The 19,924-nt window shown below is 41.9% G+C and overlaps 1 protein-coding gene across 9 annotated transcripts in view; it reads left to right on the forward strand.

Annotated features, from left to right (window-relative positions):
* Fbxw11 (F-box and WD repeat domain containing 11) overlaps positions 1 to 19,924 on the forward strand; it is a 109,762-nt gene that overhangs the window by 32,696 nt on the left and 57,142 nt on the right. For 5 of the 9 annotated variants that reach the window (XM_029483131.1, XM_029483132.1, XM_029483126.1 and 2 more), the window contains one exon: positions 4,425 to 4,526. The exons of the other annotated variants lie outside the window; for them this stretch is intronic. In XM_029483131.1, the coding sequence (XP_029338991.1) occupies positions 4,476 to 4,526 (51 nt within the window). In that variant the 5' untranslated portion in view covers positions 4,425 to 4,475. The remainder of the gene's footprint in view (positions 1 to 4,424; positions 4,527 to 19,924) is intronic. 9 annotated transcript variants of the gene reach the window in all.

A 19,924-nucleotide genomic window follows, 5' to 3' on the forward strand; every position in this document is an offset into this window, starting at 1 on the left:
AGATGAGGACCTCTCAGGCATCCTGATGTGAGTTGGATGAAGGTAATGGTTGATTTGGTGAGAAGGGAATTACAGGAAATCAATGCAGATTTCTAAATCAAGAAACATAGGAGAGATGACAACATACCTCTGTGTATTGCTTTAAAAGAATTGCCTCTCTGAGAAGGAATCAGGGCAGGAGATTCAGAACAATCCCATCTAGAAATAGACCAGTGATAGCTTTTGTGAACGCTCTGCAAGCTGGCCAGTGAGAACACAGGATGGTAGCAACTACTTTATTTGCTTTGTGATTCCTATGGTAATTACCCCCTTTAATAAACTTTCAGCTTTTGAAAAATGTCAAAAAGTTGTTACTCTTGCCTTTTACCACCTTCAAGTGCTTCCCGATTGGTTGGTGATGAATGTGGCAGAATCAGTAAGCAGCGAGCACCTTCAGGTTCCTTGGCCAGTGTTTTGTTTGCTATTAGAGTGAAGAGGTATCCATCCTGATTTATATTTGCCATTAATACTAGAGCCTAGTATGAATAATTCCATGTTTTCTATGAATAATCTTAAATTAGAATTCTGGACATTAGAAGTAGCTAAATATGAAATTGTGACAAGTGTATATTGGAGATTTTATGGCCCCTGGGATGGTCCTTGTGAGAGTCTGTGGGGCTTGAAGATGAGGTTGTAAGAAGAAAGGCTTGCTTGGCATTGCTGGCGGTTGGTGACTAAGTGGGTCAGTACATATTTGTTCATATTGGTAAATACGCTATTCAGGGTCAATTCCTCAGACCTACTATAACAGTAAATAAAGATATTTAAGATATTTAAAAATACGCAGGAAGGGAGGGAGGAGCAGTCAGATTGTGAACATAGCTGATGAGAAGACAGTTTCTATTATTTTAAAAAAATGACAACTTGAGTTTCCAACCAAGTCCTGAAATTTAAATTTGAAGCAGCTCAGATCAATTACTGTTAAGGTCCTAGCTGCGTTTTATTTGATGTTCTTAGATTAGCAAGTATAGAACTTTTGGTTTTGCACCTATTCAAGTTGGGCCCGTGTGTTTCTGTTTTTTTTTTTTTTAGGCTTAGGGCAGCCTTTGTAATAAGGACTTTCTTATTACAAAGTGCATGGATTTCCTGCAGTAGCCTTTTCTGTTGAGTAAAGACTGTTTCCAGCAGTGTGTCTGGCTAGTTATCCATAAGATAACTGAGTATGGGATGGAGCACTCCTAACATTAGACTTTTAACTTGCACTGTCTTAGTCCTCATCTTGCCCTGGAAGATTGCAGGCCTGCTGAGCTGAGAGGGGAGATGTCTGACTAGGAGGTTTTGGCAGCTGCTTTACAGCGCAGGTGGGAGGTGCCTGGAGCTGCTGTCTCTGCAGTCCCGCTCTGAGGCAGATTGTCAGCTGTGGAGCTGCTGTTCTAATTTAGGATTACTAGGATCAGCCCCAACTCAGACCTGACAGTGTGAGGTTTTTAGACCAGAAGTTGCATCTCTTTAAATCCCTTTTCCTATTCTGAATATTGGAAAAGTAATGTGCATAATGATGGAAGTGCTGGTGAGCTGTGGTTGGCGAGGCGACCCGGTCACATCTCGGGGACCACTGCCGTCATTCTACAGCATCTATGGTGGATGGTAGGAGATAAGCTCCCGGAATTAGGCCTTTAAAGATTGGGTTGGTTGGTTGGGTTGTTGTTGTATTGATTTTTTGCTTTCTAAATAAGAGTTGGACATGCTGGCAGACATTGGGAAGGCTCAGGTTAGGATCATGAGGTTGAGACTAACCTAGGCAGCACAGTGAGAATTTGTCTCAAAAACAATCAATCAAAACCCCAAACAACACCAAAAAAGCTGGGCAAGTAAGATGTTCAGTAGGTAAAGGTGTTTGCTACTCAGCCCAGATGACCAGGATTCTGTCCTGGGAACCCTGTCAACCACATGGAGGACAAAAGGAGAGTACTGACTGTTTGTTGTAACCTATCCCTGGACCTCTAGGCTTGTACCATGGCATGGGGGTTTTGTTCTCAGTCCCCCACCCCCAAATAAACAAAACTTACAATAATAAAAGAAGCCAAAGCAAGCAAACAAAACTCTTCGGGAATATGCAAATTTATGTCAGACTTTAAACATGGTGTGAATCAGGTTAGATGTATAGTTCAGTAGCGGGATGCTTTCCTGGAACCCATGAGTAAGTTTTATAAAGGGACATGACCATTTACTGAATAAATGAAAATTGATTGCAAGTGAGCTTCGTTAATTTGGTATTAGCCAGAAACTGCTGCTGTGATCCTCTTGCTTAGGGTCTGAGTGATTTTGTGATTCACAAACTAAACAGTCCAGAAAGAAACATCAATCTGTGGGTAGGGATTCGACTCATGACTCACTTGCCTGGCATGTGCAAAGGTCCTGGGTTCAGTCCCAGGACTGCCAAAATGATAAACAACACAATCACCAAGAGAGTCCTAAGTTGAACTATTTGAGGATATTTGGGACTTTATTTAACTTGAATAATCCATGTAATGAACATGTGATGTGGGTCTTTTCTCTAACCATACAGTCTGATAGAACTACTATTTCAACTAGTATGTGTAACAATGTGTGTTTGTAACGGGGCCTCCGGGTAGAGAGCTCATTTTAATAGAATCACTCACATGCCTATGGACTTTAGATAGCTGGTGTTCAAACAGATCATCTGTAGACCGAGATAGTGTGCTCTTCAGGACTTACTGTGAGGCTTTACCGTGACAGTTGTCATAGTAGGAACGGGTTAGAGGAGGTCAAGAGATGGCAGCTACTTTCATTGTATTTTAAAAGCTGTTCTCATGTCTTTCTGAGGTTGCTTCTCTCTGTTGCAAAATGGTTGGACAACAGACTCTGTCCTGTAGCAGCAGACGCTTCCCCACTGTATCTCCCAAGGCAAGCTTTTAATAAGTACTCAGGTTGTACTGTATGGTGGCTTTCATTGCTTAGAGAGGTCTGCTGCTATTTATTCCATTTGCTGTCTTTGATTTTTGTGTCCTGGATTCACATGCCTTTCCTAAATAAACTCAATATTCTCTACATTATGAGTTGAGCTGTAGCTAGTAAGTAGGAATAGGGAAAGAACCCCAGGTCTGTCTGATTTCAGGCAAAGCTTTCTTTGTTTATAATACACGTGTACTGACTGTAGAGGTTACTAGTGTAAGCCAGGGAGCCAGAGGAACAAGCGTGGCTTGGCCTAAGATCTGTAGAGTAGTTTAGTAGAACTCAAGCACCTATCTTCAGGGTTGGTTGGTTTATTTATTTATTATTAAAAATATTTATTAAATACCAGTGTGATGGTTACTATATATTAGCTATTGTATGTGTTCAATTTTACATTACATTTTCTTAATTCCTTTGAAAGCAACAGTTTGTTTGTTTTCTTTTTTAAATGGTAGAATGGAGTCAATGAATTGATCTTTTAATTGTTTTGTTTTGGTTTGGTTTGTTTTTCTGAGACAGGGTTTCTTTGTGTAGCACTGGCTGTCCTGGAATTCTCTCTATGTAGAGCAGGCTGGCCTTGAACTCATAGAGGTCCACCTGCCTCTGCCTCCTGAGTGCTGGGATTAAAAGTGTTTGTCCCCACTGGCTGGCAAGCTTTTAATTCTTAGTCTTGTCTCCAAGTTTGTACATAAAGTCCAGAATGAAAAGTCACAGGTCACAAAACTCTTCCAAGTTTTTTTCTCTGAGAATGCAGAGATGTTGATGGCCATGAAAACGAGGTGTGCTTCAAGCAGTTTTAATTGCCTGTGTCTATCACTGATGTGTCTTTTCCTTTGCCTCATTCTCTTAAGTCTCCTGCAGTTTTACTGTGGAGAAGTGTAAAACTGTATTCACATAATGAATGTTAGGTCACCAAAGTTTTTCAGTAGAGGAGGCATCCCGGCCTTAAAAGAATGTGGGATTTGGTAGCCAACAAACCGAAGCTGGCTCCTCCCTCCCATGCTGTATGTCCTTGTGCAGATTATTCAACAATTGAGTCTCCCTTTTTTATAGTGTGGTGTGGGGGACAGGGGACCCACTCAGAAGGCCTGCTTTTGTAGTTTCCTAAGCAGTTGAGACTGAGATAGAGCAGAACTCCTCCATAGGTCTTGTGGATTGCCACTCTCCCCGGTGGTCTTGCCTCATGCTCAGACTCCCAGTTCCCTCTCAGGTTTTCATTTAAGCATTCTCTCCCTCTTGATTCTGTTTACTGTATCCTGTGAAACGAGTGGTTGGCAGTGCAAAATCCCTGTCCATAAGACAGAAAAGGGCCTGCTCCCCAGGGTTCAGGAAACTTAGGACCATCCCTGTCCTCTAAACTGCATGGGTGCACCCCTGCCCTGACTAACACTCAAGCTGCCTGTGTGAAGGAGTGACTTGTTGCGGCCTCTAACTGCTTCTTCTCTTCCTTCCTTTTTGTCATCCTGCAGTGTTCTGTGCCAAGGTCTTTGTGGCTAGGCTGCGCCAACCTGGTAGAGAGCATGTGCGCACTGAGTTGCCTGCAGAGCATGCCCAGTGTCAGATGTCTCCAGGTGCCTCTCTTCTTTCTTGTTGTAAATGTGTTTTTACGTATGCCATGAACATTTGTTGAAACTTGCAGTAGTGTGTTTAATCCAATGTTAAGTCTGCTAAATGTTCTGTGTAACCCTCTGCTTTCCTCCAGCCTGGACACCCCCATGGAGGAGGAGTACTAGGAAGGCCCTTCTGAGCAAACAGGTCTTGAAGGGTCCTTTCTTGCTCCCCTTTCTTCTCCTGCCCTTTAATTCTTTCCCCCTCACTACAAAGTTGTGATTCTCATGTTTAATTGTTAAACCTTTGAAAAACAAAACAAAATACTCTGATATTTCCCATTTGACTGCCTTTAACAGTTTTGAGTAAGAGGGTTTCATAATTAAAACAACTTTCTGTTTTGAAACTTATCTTTCGGTTTATCTTTTCTCCTCCATTTAAAAGAAAAAGAGGGGGGGTGGGACTCACCACTTAACCCTGTACTGCAAACCTCACAAATGGAGGTTTATGAAGACCACAGCTTTATGCTACTGGGAACCATCAGTTGAGCCAACTCAAAAAAATGGCCAGATCTGATACCTGTCCTCAGGGCCCACCCAGTTTTCCAGGCCAAGGCCAGCAGAGAATTCCACAGATAAAAGTAATATTGGGTGGGGATTTTGGATGGATGGGGTGGGGGTTGCTTAGGATAAAACTGTTAGCAGGAGTGCAGTTGGTGTCAGATCCTGATAAAACCAAGGCCGAGCTCTCAAGTCTTTCATGGGAAGCTCCATTTAGAGAGTGTATTTAATTAATTCATTGTGTCAGTAGCAGTATCAGCTTTTATTACTGCATAGTTCATACAGGTTGGTATAACTTTCTTTTAAAAGCAGTATTAAATTCCTGGAGTCCTGATGATACTGCTGCACAGATATTAGGAAATGAGTCAGAGGGATATTGATGGCATGGTTGATTTCACTGTTCTTTCTCAAGGCTTGCTATTTGTGGGTACAGTTTTTAAATGGTCCTAGGGGTTTAGAAGGAAGAAATTTCTTTTATATTGATGTTGAGCCATCATTTGCTTATTGGCCAGCCTCTGAGTAGCACTGGTGTGGTTATTGATTGAAATTGCTATCTTTAGACAGTTGTGCTGGCACCTCATTAACAGCTAGATGGAGTTTAGATTCGGCTTACTGCCCAGTTCTTAGGTGTGTGGAAGAAGATGGGATAGAGAATTGAGTGTTTCTTTCAGGCTTCTTGCCTTCAAAGGGCAGTGTTGCCGAGATCTCTCTGGTTGGTACCAGGGAATGGCCATTTGCATTATAAAAGCGTCTCTTCAAGGGTTCCTAAGGGTTGCCTGGGTTTGTAGTGGGCTGACCCAGTTTTAGCCAGAGCTGGCAGTACCAGCAGGGGAAGAGTTGTAGTTATAAGTCTAAGCTATTAATCTGAGGTTCTCTTTGCTACATTCAGTTAAAATTATAGGGCACCATAAGGCACTAGACAGAGTGCACCAGGCAGTGGGTCCCTACCATACTGTACTGTGGGTTCTCTGGAGGTGCTAGGGAGTGGGAGGAAGTACAGGGTCCTGCTAAAAATGGGGAGTGCCTCCACAGTTCTTCAGAGTCACCTTTCTCTGAGAAAAAAAGATGAAACCTTGCCTTCATCTGACCTTGTTTCAATGAATAGGAGCAATATTGCCTTTAGATGCATGTAGGGAATTTTAATTATTAAGCTTTTACTTTGACTAGCCTATAATTGAAGGCATGTAGCTTAGTGAGATGAACCAAAGGGCTTAGCTGCCTGAAGTTCGCAAATTGTTATTTTGTTCTGTGTGAAAATGAACCGGGAAGATTTCCTTTCTTTCCACTTACTTGTTTTATATAAGTATTGTTGTTGGTTGCTTATTTTAAACAAAAATATGTATGTAGAGTTTTAATTCTTACCTTTAAAATATAATTATTGTTTTTTAAATATAATTATTGTTCTAACTTTGGTGCTGGGGATTGAACCCGGGGCCTTGTGTTTTTAGGTAACTGCCTTGTCACTGAGCTCCAGCCTTGGCCTTCCCTTCCCCTTCTCTTGTCTATGTGGTGAGAACCTCAGGGCTGTGCTGCAGTCTCCAGACAGTGCCAGAGCACTTGTTGACATGCTCAACGTTTGTTTTATTACAAAGATGCCTCAACAGAGTCATTTAAAAAGGCTAGAAGAGGTTGCCTTTGCTTGGGCTGTAGAGGTCTGCGGCGGATACACTGACCCCGTCACAACCTCTGCTTTCAGTCTACTGTCCTATGTGTTTGGCTGTGTACATTTTGAGAAAGCAGGAGTGAAGGAGTGAAGCAATTGTATTTAGGCTTAATTTAGGTCCTGTAGGGTTTGCCAGCAGAGAAGAGGGTTAGCAGTCTTTTACCAGCTGTATTTGATGATTCACATCTATTAGGTTTATGACAACCTGTGGGATGCAGGAGTTACTGTCCCCATTTTCCTTACGTGGCAACTGAGGCAGACGATGTAGCTCCCAGGCTGAGATGATATGTGCTGACTGGCTTAGGTTTATAAAACTGGAAAGTGCTAGAGCAGGTATTTGAGATCCATGGCTGCCTTGGTGCAGACTCTCTTCCCCCATACTGGTTTTTAAATTTCTCTCTTCCTTTTTTTTTTTTTTTTAGTATAGCTTCATTTGTGGAAATTGTACTAGTGATCAATAATGTATGGTTTCTTTAGTCATTATTAATTTGAGACTAAAATAAGAAAAACATGCTAAGTTCAAGTATTCCCTTTGCCAAAAGGAATACTTCTGACTCTTAGAGCTAGGAAGCCTGAGTGGCTTTCCCAGAATAGAATGTACTGGCATGATTGTGTGCAGGGACTGGTGTGCAGTGCAGGGACCTTTCTCAAGTGTGCAGAGGAGAGGTACAGTTTGTTTCCTGCTGTCAAGGAACTTTGTGTAGTAAGCAGAACCACAGATTAAAATCCAGACTGAGGGCTGGAGAGATGGCTCAGTGGTTAAGAGCATTCTCTGCTCTTCCAGAGGTCCTGAGTTCAATTCCCAGCAATCACATGGTGGCTCACAACCATCTGTAATGGGATCCGATGCCCTCTTCTGGTGTGTCTGAAGACAGCTACAGTGTACTCACATACATAAAATAAACAAATCTTAAAAAAAGAAAAATCCAGGCTGAACTGAAGTGTGTGTACGTACATACGTACATACCTGCATGTGTGTGCATGCATGCAATAAAGCTCTGAAGTTAGCTAAACCTACGTACACTCATGTTAGCCAGCTTAAACTCGGTCCACTCTCCATGTTGTAGAACACTTGGCTTGAAAAGTCTGCATGTCTCAGAATCTAGCTGAGCTGAGCCAGTATCATTTACTTCACAAGCCCAGATTTGACCATTTGGCTCTTAGGTCAGATAATCCTAGGAACCTGATTTATCACGACTTTCGCCTGAGGTTAACACTTACGGCATATCTTTTATTTTCTACCTTCTATGTGTTGTGACCTACGATTCTTGGTTTGGTTTTGGTCCTGAGATTGACCCGCAGGCCTTACGTGTGCAGGCAGGCATTCTCCCAGTCATGCCCCTGTCTTCATTAGGATCCTCTGCAGAAATTACCTGGGCTGCTTCTTTGTGTATGAAGCTATAGAATTGGATCGGCTTGTCTGAGGCTGTATATTTATTTAGTAGAAAACTGGGTTATGGACCTAGATCTGCAGAGCTGCCCAGACTGCAGTGACAATGGCCTTCTTTAACTTGGCAACGGTCATTTTAGAAATGACAAATTTAACAGTGTTCCTTACGGGTAGGGAGTTTGTTGGGCACACCAGGGAGGGCCACGTGGTTGTTTTCATTGACTTCCTCCTAGCTGCTGCTTGTTTTGTTGGGCTGTAAAGAACTCAGCCATGAGCCTGAGGGGTAGGAGTGCTGCATGCCTACAGCTGCAGCTCCTGACAGGTTGGCTGAGATGTAGCAGGTGGCTGGGATGTGGAGTTGGTCTCCAAGCTGGTAAATCCAGATTCATCTTCTTCTGGTTGCTTGAGGCTGGAGTCTGTTCCCGTTTTAAGACAGGAAGGTAGTTTTTTTTTTTTTTTTTTTTTTTTTTTTTTTTTTTTATCTTTCAGGCTTTTGACCAACTAGAGGATAATACCAAATGCCTCATGCTGCCGGTCTACTTCTTAGCGGGTGGAAATCCATTTCTTTCTTTGCTTGCAGTGAGTTCTCTATAGAAGAGGCCATTTTATTTGTAGTACTAGGGCAAGTTAAAGAGAGGCTAGAAGACGAGGCAGATAAAGGGGCCTTTGATTAGAGCATGTGCTTCTGGTCTAACGGTGGACTCTCTTGACCACCTGTCCACACTGAGGGTTTGCTACTTCTCATGATTATTTTATTGCACTTCAGGTCTAAAAATATGATGCTTAGGATGACCTTTGGGATTTCTCAGTGTTAGAGCCTTTACCTCTCCTTTGTCTGTAGGAAAATTTGCAAAATACAGTGACCAGAGTGGAGATACAGCTTAGTGGTAGAAACCAGGCCTTGCAAGCCTAGCACGCACAGAGCCCTAGGTTCAGTTCCTAAGTAGATCAGGGCAAAGCAGATAGATGCCTCCCTTCCCAGATCTGCCAGCCACTTCACTACCGATTACCACCCGAGGGCTTCATTTCACCTGTATCTGGGCAGCTCTGATGATGACAGTGTTCTAACTGTCCTGGGAGCCCCAGTTTGATTTGGAGTCAGCAGAGGCATAAAAGAAGCTGGACTTTGTGTTCCTTGAACTCTCCCTTACCCAGAATACCACTGAGTTGATCTTTTTCCCAGAGGATTTTATTTGCAAACTTTATTTGAAACCTGGGGTGGAACTTTGTATGCATTTGCAGACACGAGAAGCACTCAACTTAATCTTGAGCAGTCTTCAGACTTTGCTGTTTTTCAGGACATTTTAAAAGGAACTTTAGATGATGTAACTGAAAAAATGTTTAAAAAAATCACTGATTTCTGTCAGCATTTAAAGATTTAAAAATTTAGTTAAAAATGAAAAGGAACAGTTAGTGCTGACAACTATAAAAATGCCCATAGTATTATGGTGTGTGTTTATAATCGCAGTACTCGGGAGGCTGAGAAGTATAGAAATCTTAGGAAAGTGTGGAAAATTTTGTTTTCCTGCACTGGTGTGAGGATTGAAACGAGGGCCCTGCCAGTACTTAGCTTGAGCTTCATGCCTGCCCCTGCTCAGGGAAGGGTCCCACAGGGAGTCTGAGGCTAGCCTAGACTACCTAGACTTTAACTCAGAAAACCAGAAGTAGGGCTGGCAAGATGACTCTGAGGGTCAAGTTGCTTGTTGTCAAGCTTGATGACCTGAGTTCAATCCCCAGGACCCACTTTGTTTTGGAAGGAAAGAACTTACTTCTACCGGTTGTCCTTTGACCTCTATCTGTCTCTCTGCTCAAAAACAAACAAACAAACAAACAAACACCCGCAAGTGCTAAAACATTTCCTTTGACCCCCAAGTTTTACTCGAGGACGTGTCATTTGATACATGCTGGTTCCCAATTTAACCTTCAGGTGAAATGCAGACGGCCACACTATGTACACTCATCAACTAGCTCAGTGCTGTCTTCTTCATGTCAGTATGTGAGATGATGAGCCAGGAACACACTGCATCTTTTCTCTAGAGCAATATTCATGGTAGATAAGGCTTTACAGTGTAATTTTAGAGCAAGGAAATAGGTAAATGGATCTTAGACTACATTAAAATGTTTTTTTTCTCTTTTTGAATAAAAATTATACCTTACACTACAACTATTTGTTGTGTTGCTTGTAAAAACTCCCATTTATTTTTCTTCTTGTTTTGTAGTTGTTTATTTTGTTTATGAAGTAACATTTTTTTCTCTGAAATTTAGATAGTAGGAGTAGATAAGTATAAAGAAAAAGTAGCAGTGTAGCTATAACGTCAATGTAACTGTAACATCAGCTTCCTTTTATTGTTCATTCTGTAATATTTTTGCCTTGACATTTTGACATTTTGTGATATATATGTGTGTGTGTACTATATATATAAATACAAATTTATGTATTTATTTTATAAAGTCTCATACTTCGTATTGCATTCTCAATTATAAACTACTTTTAAATATTGTTAATTGAACAATATGGTACATATTAGTGAGTGTAAATCCCTCTGTGTAATTTTGTTTGTTTTTTTAAGACAGGGTCTCACTGAGTATATAGCCCAGGTTGGCTTTGAACTCTTGATCCTTTTAGCTCAGCATCCTTGAGTGCTGGGATTACATTTTAAATAACTGCTTTATTATCTGTAATAATAAGTTGATCAGTTTTTTATAGTGAGCACTGCTGTCATTAAACTTTGATATGTATTTATGACTAATTCCAAGGATATAAATTTTCACTAGGAAAATTTAGACTTTGTTAAAGTTCCTATCAGCAGGCTTAAAGTTCAGTAGAAAGGTTGTTTGATACAATTGTACAGAAATATTGCCCAATGTAAACTACTATAAAAACCTAGGAACACACGAAGAATAAATTTAGAACTACCCTTTGTTGGAGGCTAGAAAGAAGACTCAGCTACTAAAAGCACTTGCTGTTCTTTCAGAGAACCTGAGTTTAGTTTCCAGCACCCAGGGTTGGTGGCTGTGTGTCTCCAGCTCTAGAGGGAGCTTTTATATATACACACACAAATAGAAAACCCTAAACTTTTAATTAAAAATACATGCACCCCTTTTCCTTTTCCCTCAACAGCAAATATTTATGATATTCCCACTATATGCAACTTTTTATCATAGGATCTAAGAAGAAAGAAACGTGTGAGACAGACAAAAGGCTGTTTTAAAACCACATTTTATCATATTTATCTGCTCTGTAGCACCAGGAAAGGTGCTGAAGCCTCCTGTCTGCTAGCAAGTGTTCTCCCACTGAGCTAGACCTGGGATAGGAGATGCTGGTGTTGGAGTTAGAGATTACGTGCAGACAGAGACAGTCATGATAGAATGAAAAGAGAAAAGGAGAGTGTAATGTTAGTAGGCATGTTGTCAATCAGGCCAAACTGGTGACATTTATAGCGCCGATACCTGATGAGAATTTATAGCTGATTGAGTGGAGTCTGGTGGCAGGCTGCTCATAGCACAGGCATGGCCCTTCAAAAAGAGTTGTTCAGAGACAGTCTAGATCATTAAGGGAAGATCCATGCAGTATGTGTTGAACAGCAATGTAGAAGAGTAAGCTGAATAAATCCTTTCTCCCCACCTTGCTTTTTGTGCAGGAATAGAAACCCTGACTAAGACAATTTGGGAACTCAACAGACAAATGAAAGTGTACCTGCTTATACTTGTTCCTGTGCTGTCCTCTTATATCCTCTGTACAACTTTGTAAACCAGGCATGTTAGGTCTGTTTTACATGTGAGAAAACTGTGCCTGAGAGGAGGAACAGGGAGGCAGGACTGAAGGAAGGCTAGTCTCTGATCTTAGGAACCTCTCTGGTTCATAAAGTACAGACAGGCATTGCAGTGCTTGTCTGTATGTTAGGGTGTAAACAGTTTTTCATAGTCTTATGTTGGTCATCAGGAGAAATGACATTATGTCACTGACGGCTATGTCACTGCGGCTCGCAGGGCCAGGTGTCTGTTGAGGATTTTCTGATTGGGCACTGATGTCCTGCTGGCCACAGCTTGCTCCTTTGGGGTTTGATTTTTTTTTTTTTTTTTTTTATTCTTCCTCTTCTTCATAGCACTTAGCACTGGCTGAAATTAGATTCTAGGTTTGTTTTTTTCTGTCTCTTGCCACACCCACCCCACCCCAATCCATGTTCTGAGAAAAAACAGGTCATGTTTTCCTGTACAGTGCCTGGTAAACACATTTGTTTCTAGACTGGAAGGGAGTGGGTACTCAGTAATTATTCACTGACTGAGGAGTGGGCGCAGTCAGCTGAGTGAGGGAAAGGTTCTGGCTCTGTGGTCTGGTTCTCACTGGATTGCGTAAGCAGGACCACTTTGGACTTGGTTTTCTGAGTTCTGTAAATTTAAGTGTTTCTGTGAGTTGGGCAAGTAACTGTGGATGAAAGTTGATTTTGCTTTTAAGCCAGCTAGCTGTAATTTTGTTTTGCTTTAAAAAGTAATCTTTTAGCTGGGCAGTTGTGGCCTGTGCCTTTAATTCCAGCACTTGGAGGCTGAGGCAGGCAGATCTCTCTTGAGTTCAAGGCCAGCCTGGCCTACAGAGTTAGTCCCAGGAAAGCCAGGGCTACACAGAGAAACCCTGTCTTGAAAACAAACAAACAAAAAAAACCAAAGAGCATCTCTTCTCTGAATATATAGTTAATAACAGAAAATTGGGGTAAAAGCGGAAAGTGAGCTAAAACCCTCACCTTAAAAGGTAGTGCACTTCATCACCATTTAGTTTTGAATCTATTCTCATTTTACACGTAGTTGAGACTTTTTATGAGTATAATTTGAGATGCTTCTTTTTTTTTTTTCTTTAAAAAGCCTTGTACATTTATTTAGAAATTTGTTGTTGGATTTTTGTTGTTTTTTGTTTTGTTTTGTTGAGGGATATACTCTATGTAGCCTGGCTTTCTTCACTGTGAACTCATTATGCAAACTAGGCAGGCTTCAAACTCAGAGGTCCACATGCCCCTGCCTCCAAGTGTTGAGGTTAAAGGTTTTACGATCACTCCTGGCCTATCAGGATGTTTATATTAGCTTTTCCTATAACTCCTGACACTGTGGTTTACAAGCATCCTGCAGTTTGGTACTAATCAAGGCACGCAGAATCTCTGTGTTAGGGGTTACAGCGTGCACTGACACCTCTGTCCTTTGCCTCCATTTGAGCTGCACGGGGCTAGGTGGGCAGAGCTTGTCATGTGGTTTTTATTGTGAGCACATCTCACTAAATCCTCACTAAGGTAGCATGTTATTATTTTGAGACATTTGGAAGGTCTATTGCCCTGTGGCATCAGAGTTGGCAGACCTCATGACACATGGCAGCTCTTCACTCTGAGCAACTTGAGCATATGTTTGAGTCAGCTGAAATCATGGCTTATGAAAGAACATCTCATGGATACACTTGGACATGAGAAAGAGTCCCAGAGACATTTCCAAGCACGCAACTGTGCCAGCTCAAGGCAGCCCAGGCCTTCTGATTGAGGTACCTGGGCACCGTGTTTAGAGTTGTGTGTTGATGATTCAGTTACTATGGTATCAGTCACAATAGTTGTACACTCTCTCATACATCTCATACCAGCCCAGGGACCCCTGTAGCTCGTCATGCTATGCCCAGGTCATGCTATGCCCAGCTGATGCAAAGAACAAGCTGGCAGTCCTAGACAGATTACCTGTAAGCACAAATTATCTTATATAAGGGAGCTTCCTATCCCCTGAGAGCATCAGGTGTGCTTTTACTAAGATACTTGTTAGTTGCTTAATTTGAAATAAAGAGCAAAACAAAAATTTAAATCTCTCATCTTTATTTACTTATGTATTTTTTTAATGTATGAGTGTGTTGTCTGCATGTACACCTGTGTGGTAGAAGAGAACATCAGATCCCATTACAGATGGTCATGAATTGAACTCAGGACCTCTGGAAGAGCAGCCAGTGTTCTTAATCACTGAGCCATCTCTCCAGTCCAAAATCTCTCATTTTTAAAACAATAGGAATGGAAAAGTTAAGAGTTACAGTGATGTAACTGACTACCTATCCGTGTTGACAGGTAGAAAAGAAGGCTCATGTAGTAATCCAGAAGGCTCAGGACTGCACTCCTCACTGTAATGGATGGCCCAGGAGACAGACACATGAACCTAGTGTCCTCCTTCAGTCAGCACTAGCTAGAGCTCTGCCTTTTTCTTTAGTATGTGTTCATGCATGTACATATGCACACATGCCTGTGTGCTTGTGAAATTAGTTCTCTTCTTTTACCTTACATGGTTCTAAGGATTAAATTCTGTGTATCAGGCTTGCGGAGCAAGTGCCGTTACCTGCTAAGCCATCTTGCTGCCCCTGAATGCTTCTTAGGATCATCTGACAGTAATTGTTTAAAGGGGGGAGGTGTTCAGGGGTAACCAGCTACTCTTTGGTTATATTTGAGGCTGGCACTACAAGAATTCACCATGAACCCCTGTAAACCTGCTGAGAAACCCATGGTCATGAGGCTGCTGAACCGGGAATGGTGTCCCTTCAAAATAGCTTTGTTCTTGCCTGTGGATTAGCTCGGTCATCAGAGTCAGTCACAGAGGTGTATTTTTTTCAGTGGGCGTTGGTAATTGCAGAGGCTCATAACTGATCAAAATGCCAAAACTGAATTTTTTGAAAGTTGGCCTCCAAATGAGACATCTGGATCACCCACTCTTTCCAGGGCCCAGGGAGTGTCATAGACAAGGGGCTGAGGAAGAAACTAAGAGATGGCAGAAGCAGTGGATTGTGGAACCCTGTCTTCTGGCCAGGGCATGGGCATTGCTGTCCTGAACCCTCACAGCTCTGATTGTCAGCACAAGACCTACATAGCATTGGACCTTTAGCATTCTGTCAGAGGGAGCCAGAGGAGGGTTCATGAGGCCCCATTCCTCCCGGCAGGTACGAGTAGGGAGCAAGAGACATTTTCTTCAGCTAGCCACTGGTAAGTGTCCATGTATATGTAGGCAGCCCTAATCAATCTTAGTGGGTGCCAAAAACCAAATGAAAGAAAAAGATGTGATGGGGCCGGGAACTAGTTGAGATGAGGAGGACAGTGAGGCAAGGAAAGACTTAGATGGGTTGAAGTGTGAGTGCTCACATGTATGGTTATTCTGTGGAAACCCCAAGTTTAGGTTGGGTGTCTCTCCACTTTATTGAGACAGTGTCTCTTGTGAATCTGATGTTTCCTGGTTCTGACTAGTCTCGTTAGCTATCTTTATCTTGCCCAGGGATTTTCTGTCTTTGTTTCCCAGATGCTGGGATTGCAGTGGCTTTTACATGGAAAGCACTTCATGTCATGAACTAGCTCCCTAGTCCCAGGTTTTAATTTTTTTAGAAACAAAAATAATTTTTTCCATTATCAGTAATAAAAAGAAAAAAGCTTAGGGCTGGGGATGTAGTGATAGCTTGCAAATCATGTGCAAGGCCTGACTTCAACCCCAGCATTGCAAAAATAAACAAGTAAATAAATTAAAATGAGTAAGTAGATAAACCCGATTCTCTTTAAACTGAAAGGGAGAAGGTGTTTCAGATATTTCATCATATCCATTCTTAGCTGTATGGTCACATAGTCTGAAGTGCTGGATATTAATGTGAGCAAGCCATTGCAAGGTTTCTGTTTCTCCATTTGAGCTGTTCCCAGCTTATAAAAAAGTTGGTACAAAAAAAAAAAAAAAGCGTTTCCGAAAGCTTGAAAGAAAAGCTGGCTGTCTTGGTGCAGGAAGAATGTCCCAGAAGTCTGGTGAGACTCAGCAGTGAATTAACACTTACACATTGCTGACATCAGTCCTCAGGACCTACCTAAGTGTCACCAAAGCACTTCACAATGTCCTCTGTGGCAGGTCATGCATTTAGGAGTGGTGTGATGACTTCAGTTGTACCTCTTTCAGTCAGGGAGTTTTTCTGTCTTTGCTGGATCTTGGTAACCCTGCCAATTGTGTGAGTTAGGTGGTGTTTCAGTCATGTAGGTTCCCATGTGCATCTGTTGTAGAATCAGCACAAGGGTTTGCTCTGTGTTCATAGCACCTTCTAGGCCAAGTGTGATTTTGATTTGTCTTCTGAACAGTTATTGCTTGTTTAAGTAGAGCCAGCAGACGTCCTTCATAATAAAGTTCTTTATCCCTTTGTAACTCTGTGGTCTGTAGAGAGATCCTCTGAGCTGATGCAAGTGTGTGTCTCCCTGGTACTTCATTTTCATCTACTGTGTCAGTAGCTGGCTTTCCTGTTTTACTCTGTAGGCTGTAGTCTGTTTGTTGCTATTTTGATGGTCAGGTTGCTCAGTTTGCCTAGTGAGTGGGTGCTCCAGGTCAGTTCATGTATCTGTTGGATGCGCCTTTGCCATTGTTTTTTAAGTGCTTTGTACATTCATGTTCCAGGCTCTTGGGTTTTCCTGTTTTCAGGTACAAGTGTGAGTGTTTAGTGTTGCTGGGATGTCATTACTTCTGGACCCAGCCAGTATGCTCTGAGATGTCATTTGCCTCTCTCTGAAACCTCTACCTTCTATGGATGGAAGCCCCTGTGAGTTCAAACCCTTAGTTCCAGTGGTGTTCCATCCCTCCACTTAGCCTTCAGTGAGGTCTTCCTGCCTCAGCCCCCCAAGTGGGGAACTACTGCTATGGTTACCTTATTAGCTGTACAGTTGTTTGAGTAGTATTTTCCAAATGTATGTGAGGACTGAGTTTTAGCACGCGTTTTATTTCCTCTATAGAATATTTGGTAATAACCCAGTAGGAAAAAATTGTTGCCTTAATTTACATCTTTTTTAGGGAACCGAATTTTTTTGTCTCATTTTTTTAAGAGCCTGGAACATGAATATGCAAAGCACTTAAAACAAGGAAGGACAAAGGCACATCAAACAGATACATGAGCTGACCCTGGAGCACCCACTAGGCAAACTGAGCAGTAAATCCCAGTAATCAAGATGCAAAGGCAGGCAGATTTCAGGTCTGTAGAATGAGTTTCAGGACACCCAGGTCCATACAGAGAAACACTGCCTTGAAAAACCAAAAATATTTTAAAAATACAAACATACGTATATATTTATTAATTGCATTTATATATTTATATCTAATATTAATTAATTTATCTTAATATTAATGTTTATCAATTAATATTAAACCAGGCATAGTGGTGTATGCTTTACTCTCAGCACTTAAGAAGCAAAGACAGTAGGGTCTTTTTGAGATTAAGGCCATCCTGGTTTATGTAGTGAGTTCTAGGGCTGCCAGGGAAAACAACAAAACAAAGTTTTTGAGGGGAAGTACTGAGGATTGGTCCCAGGGCTTCTTGCTTGCCAGGCAGGTGCTATAGATCTGTGCCTATTGCCTCCAGTTGGTCTACAATGTTCTTAGAACTCATGGTAGCCCAGGCTGCTCTCAGACCCGTGGCAGTCTTCCTATGTTAGCTTTAGTACGAGACTCCACATCCAGCTAGGCAACCCTTAGTATATCGGTAACGTATTTGTTTATTGAGATGGGGTTTCCCTGTAGTATCTTAGAACTCACTCTGTAGTCTGGGGTGGTCTTGAACTCAAAGATCCACCTGCCTCTCTTTGCCACCCTCTGCTGGTATTAAAGAGATTCGTCACCTCACAGTTTTATAATTCCCTTTCTAATACTGAGAAGTATGACTCAGAGTCAAAGCAATAAATACACCACGGCTAGAGACTAAGAAACACAGAGAGTCCTGGAATGAAACTATCTGGAGGCATCAAACTTTATACGGCCTACTAAAGAGATTTAAAGTAACCTGCTTTTCAAATGTGCATACAAGTGACAAAAGCTAACCATATGCTAAATCACAAATAGAGATGCAGCATAGACAAGAAGACTAGAAAATAGTAGTTTGTGATTTAAAACATCCTAAAGCCAGGAATAATTCCTATAAAGTTAATTCTTCAAAAACAATGCTACAGAGCCACACAGCGGCCTGGCATTCAGGAACTGCAAGTGTCTGGACTGATCTGGGGTTTGAGGCCTGCAGAGGCTGAAAGCATACACGTCTGCCTTAGTGCTCCTCAGAGAGCTTCCCTTCCCAAGTACCTGGACAGATTTCTTTTCCATGTGAGCTAGAGAACCTACTTGTCTTACCCCATAAAAAGGCTTTTGTGTGTGTTATTTTTGGAGGTGTCTGACCCATGCATGTTTTCCAACAGCAAGTTACAAAGCAAAACCCAGTGTAAAGCTTGATGCCTCTGTCCCAGGCCTGCCCACCCCCCTCAGTTATGTTTTATTTTGTCCCCTGAGCTGCCTTGCCCTGAGCATGTGTGAGGAGAATATTCTCAGGATTCTTTTTCTCCACCCTAGTGGCTGGGACTGAATCCAGCCCCTTACTGCATGCACGCTAGGCAAGCGTTCTGCAGCTGAGCTGTATCCCCAGATAGTTTCATTCCAGGGCTCTCTGTGTTTCTTAGTCTCTAGCCGTGGTGTATTGCTTTCACTCGGAAGTTTTTTCTTGGGGCAGGGATATCTTCTTAAAGTTAGAAAGGTTTATTTCTATTTACTTACAGTATTAGAAACTTACAGCTCTTGGTTTTTGTTTTTGTTTTTTATTTATTTTTTGTTGTTTTTTTGTTTTGTTTTGTTTTGTTTTGTTTTGTTTTGTTTTGAGACAAGGTCTCTCAGCTGGGTAGTTGTGGTACACACCTTTAATCCCAGCACTCTGGAGGCAGAGGCAGACAATCTTTGTGAGTTCAAGGCTAGCCTGGTCTCCAAAGTGTGTTTTAGGATGGTCAGGGCTACACAGAGAAAGACTGTCTTGGGAAAAACAAAAAACAAAAAAAAGAGAAACAAAACAAAACAAAAAAAGGGGGAGGGGGAGGGAAGGAGGGAGAAAGGGGAGAGAAAGGGACAGAGACAGAGAGACAGAGACTTTGTGTAGTCTCCTACTGCTTTAGCTAGAACTTGCTGTGTAGACAGCTTGGCTTAGAGCTTACAGAGATCTGCCTGCTTCTGCCTTCTGAGTGCTGGGATGAAAGGTGTGTGTCACCACAGCCCGGCCTCTGTAAAATTCTTGGATGTTAGTTGATTGATTGGTTCTGTGTCTGTGTTAGCTGTGGGAGCTCCTGAGCTCTCTTCTTCCATCACGTGGTCCCAAGCATTGATCTCAGGCCCTCAGGCTTGTGGGGAAGCACCTTTCCCCTATGCTGTCTGTCTCTGTCTCTCTTTGTGTCTCTGTCTCTCTCTCTCTGCTCTCTGGCTTTTGGGGTAACACCTTATTAACAAGTTTCCTTATTTATTTGAATTAATTTTGGGAAATTTGAGAGGCTCGGATCTAGAGTCATTTGTTTGTCTGTCTGGTTGTTCTAGCACCATTTGTTGAAAAGGCCAAGATCAAGATGCATTGGCCTTAAGAATGTGGTTCATATCCTGCTGTAAGCATTATTACAGGATGGTTTTAAACTTTTTCAGCTTTTTAAAAAAATATATTTTTATAGTGAATGGATGTTTGCCTGTGTGTATGTCTGTATGTGCCTGGTGCCCTTGGAAGCCAGACCAGGGCTGCAGAAGCCCCAGGGTCTGGTTGTCTCAGGAACCCAACTTTGTTCCTGTTTTTCACTTTGTTTGTTGTTTGTTTAATCCCATTTGTGGTCTTTCGAGGGATTCATGAAAGTTTTAGGATGGATTTTTCTTTCTTCCAAAAGCACTTGAGATTCTGATAGACATTGACTCTGTGGTAATACTGACTGCTTAAGTCTTGTGATCCCTGGACACAGGGTATCTAGATGTCTGTGTCTTTAATTTCTTTTAGCAACATCATCTGTTAGTTAA

Source organism: Mus caroli, chromosome 11, assembly GCF_900094665.2.
Source record: "Mus caroli chromosome 11, CAROLI_EIJ_v1.1, whole genome shotgun sequence".
Lineage (NCBI taxonomy): Eukaryota > Metazoa > Chordata > Mammalia > Rodentia > Muridae > Mus > Mus caroli.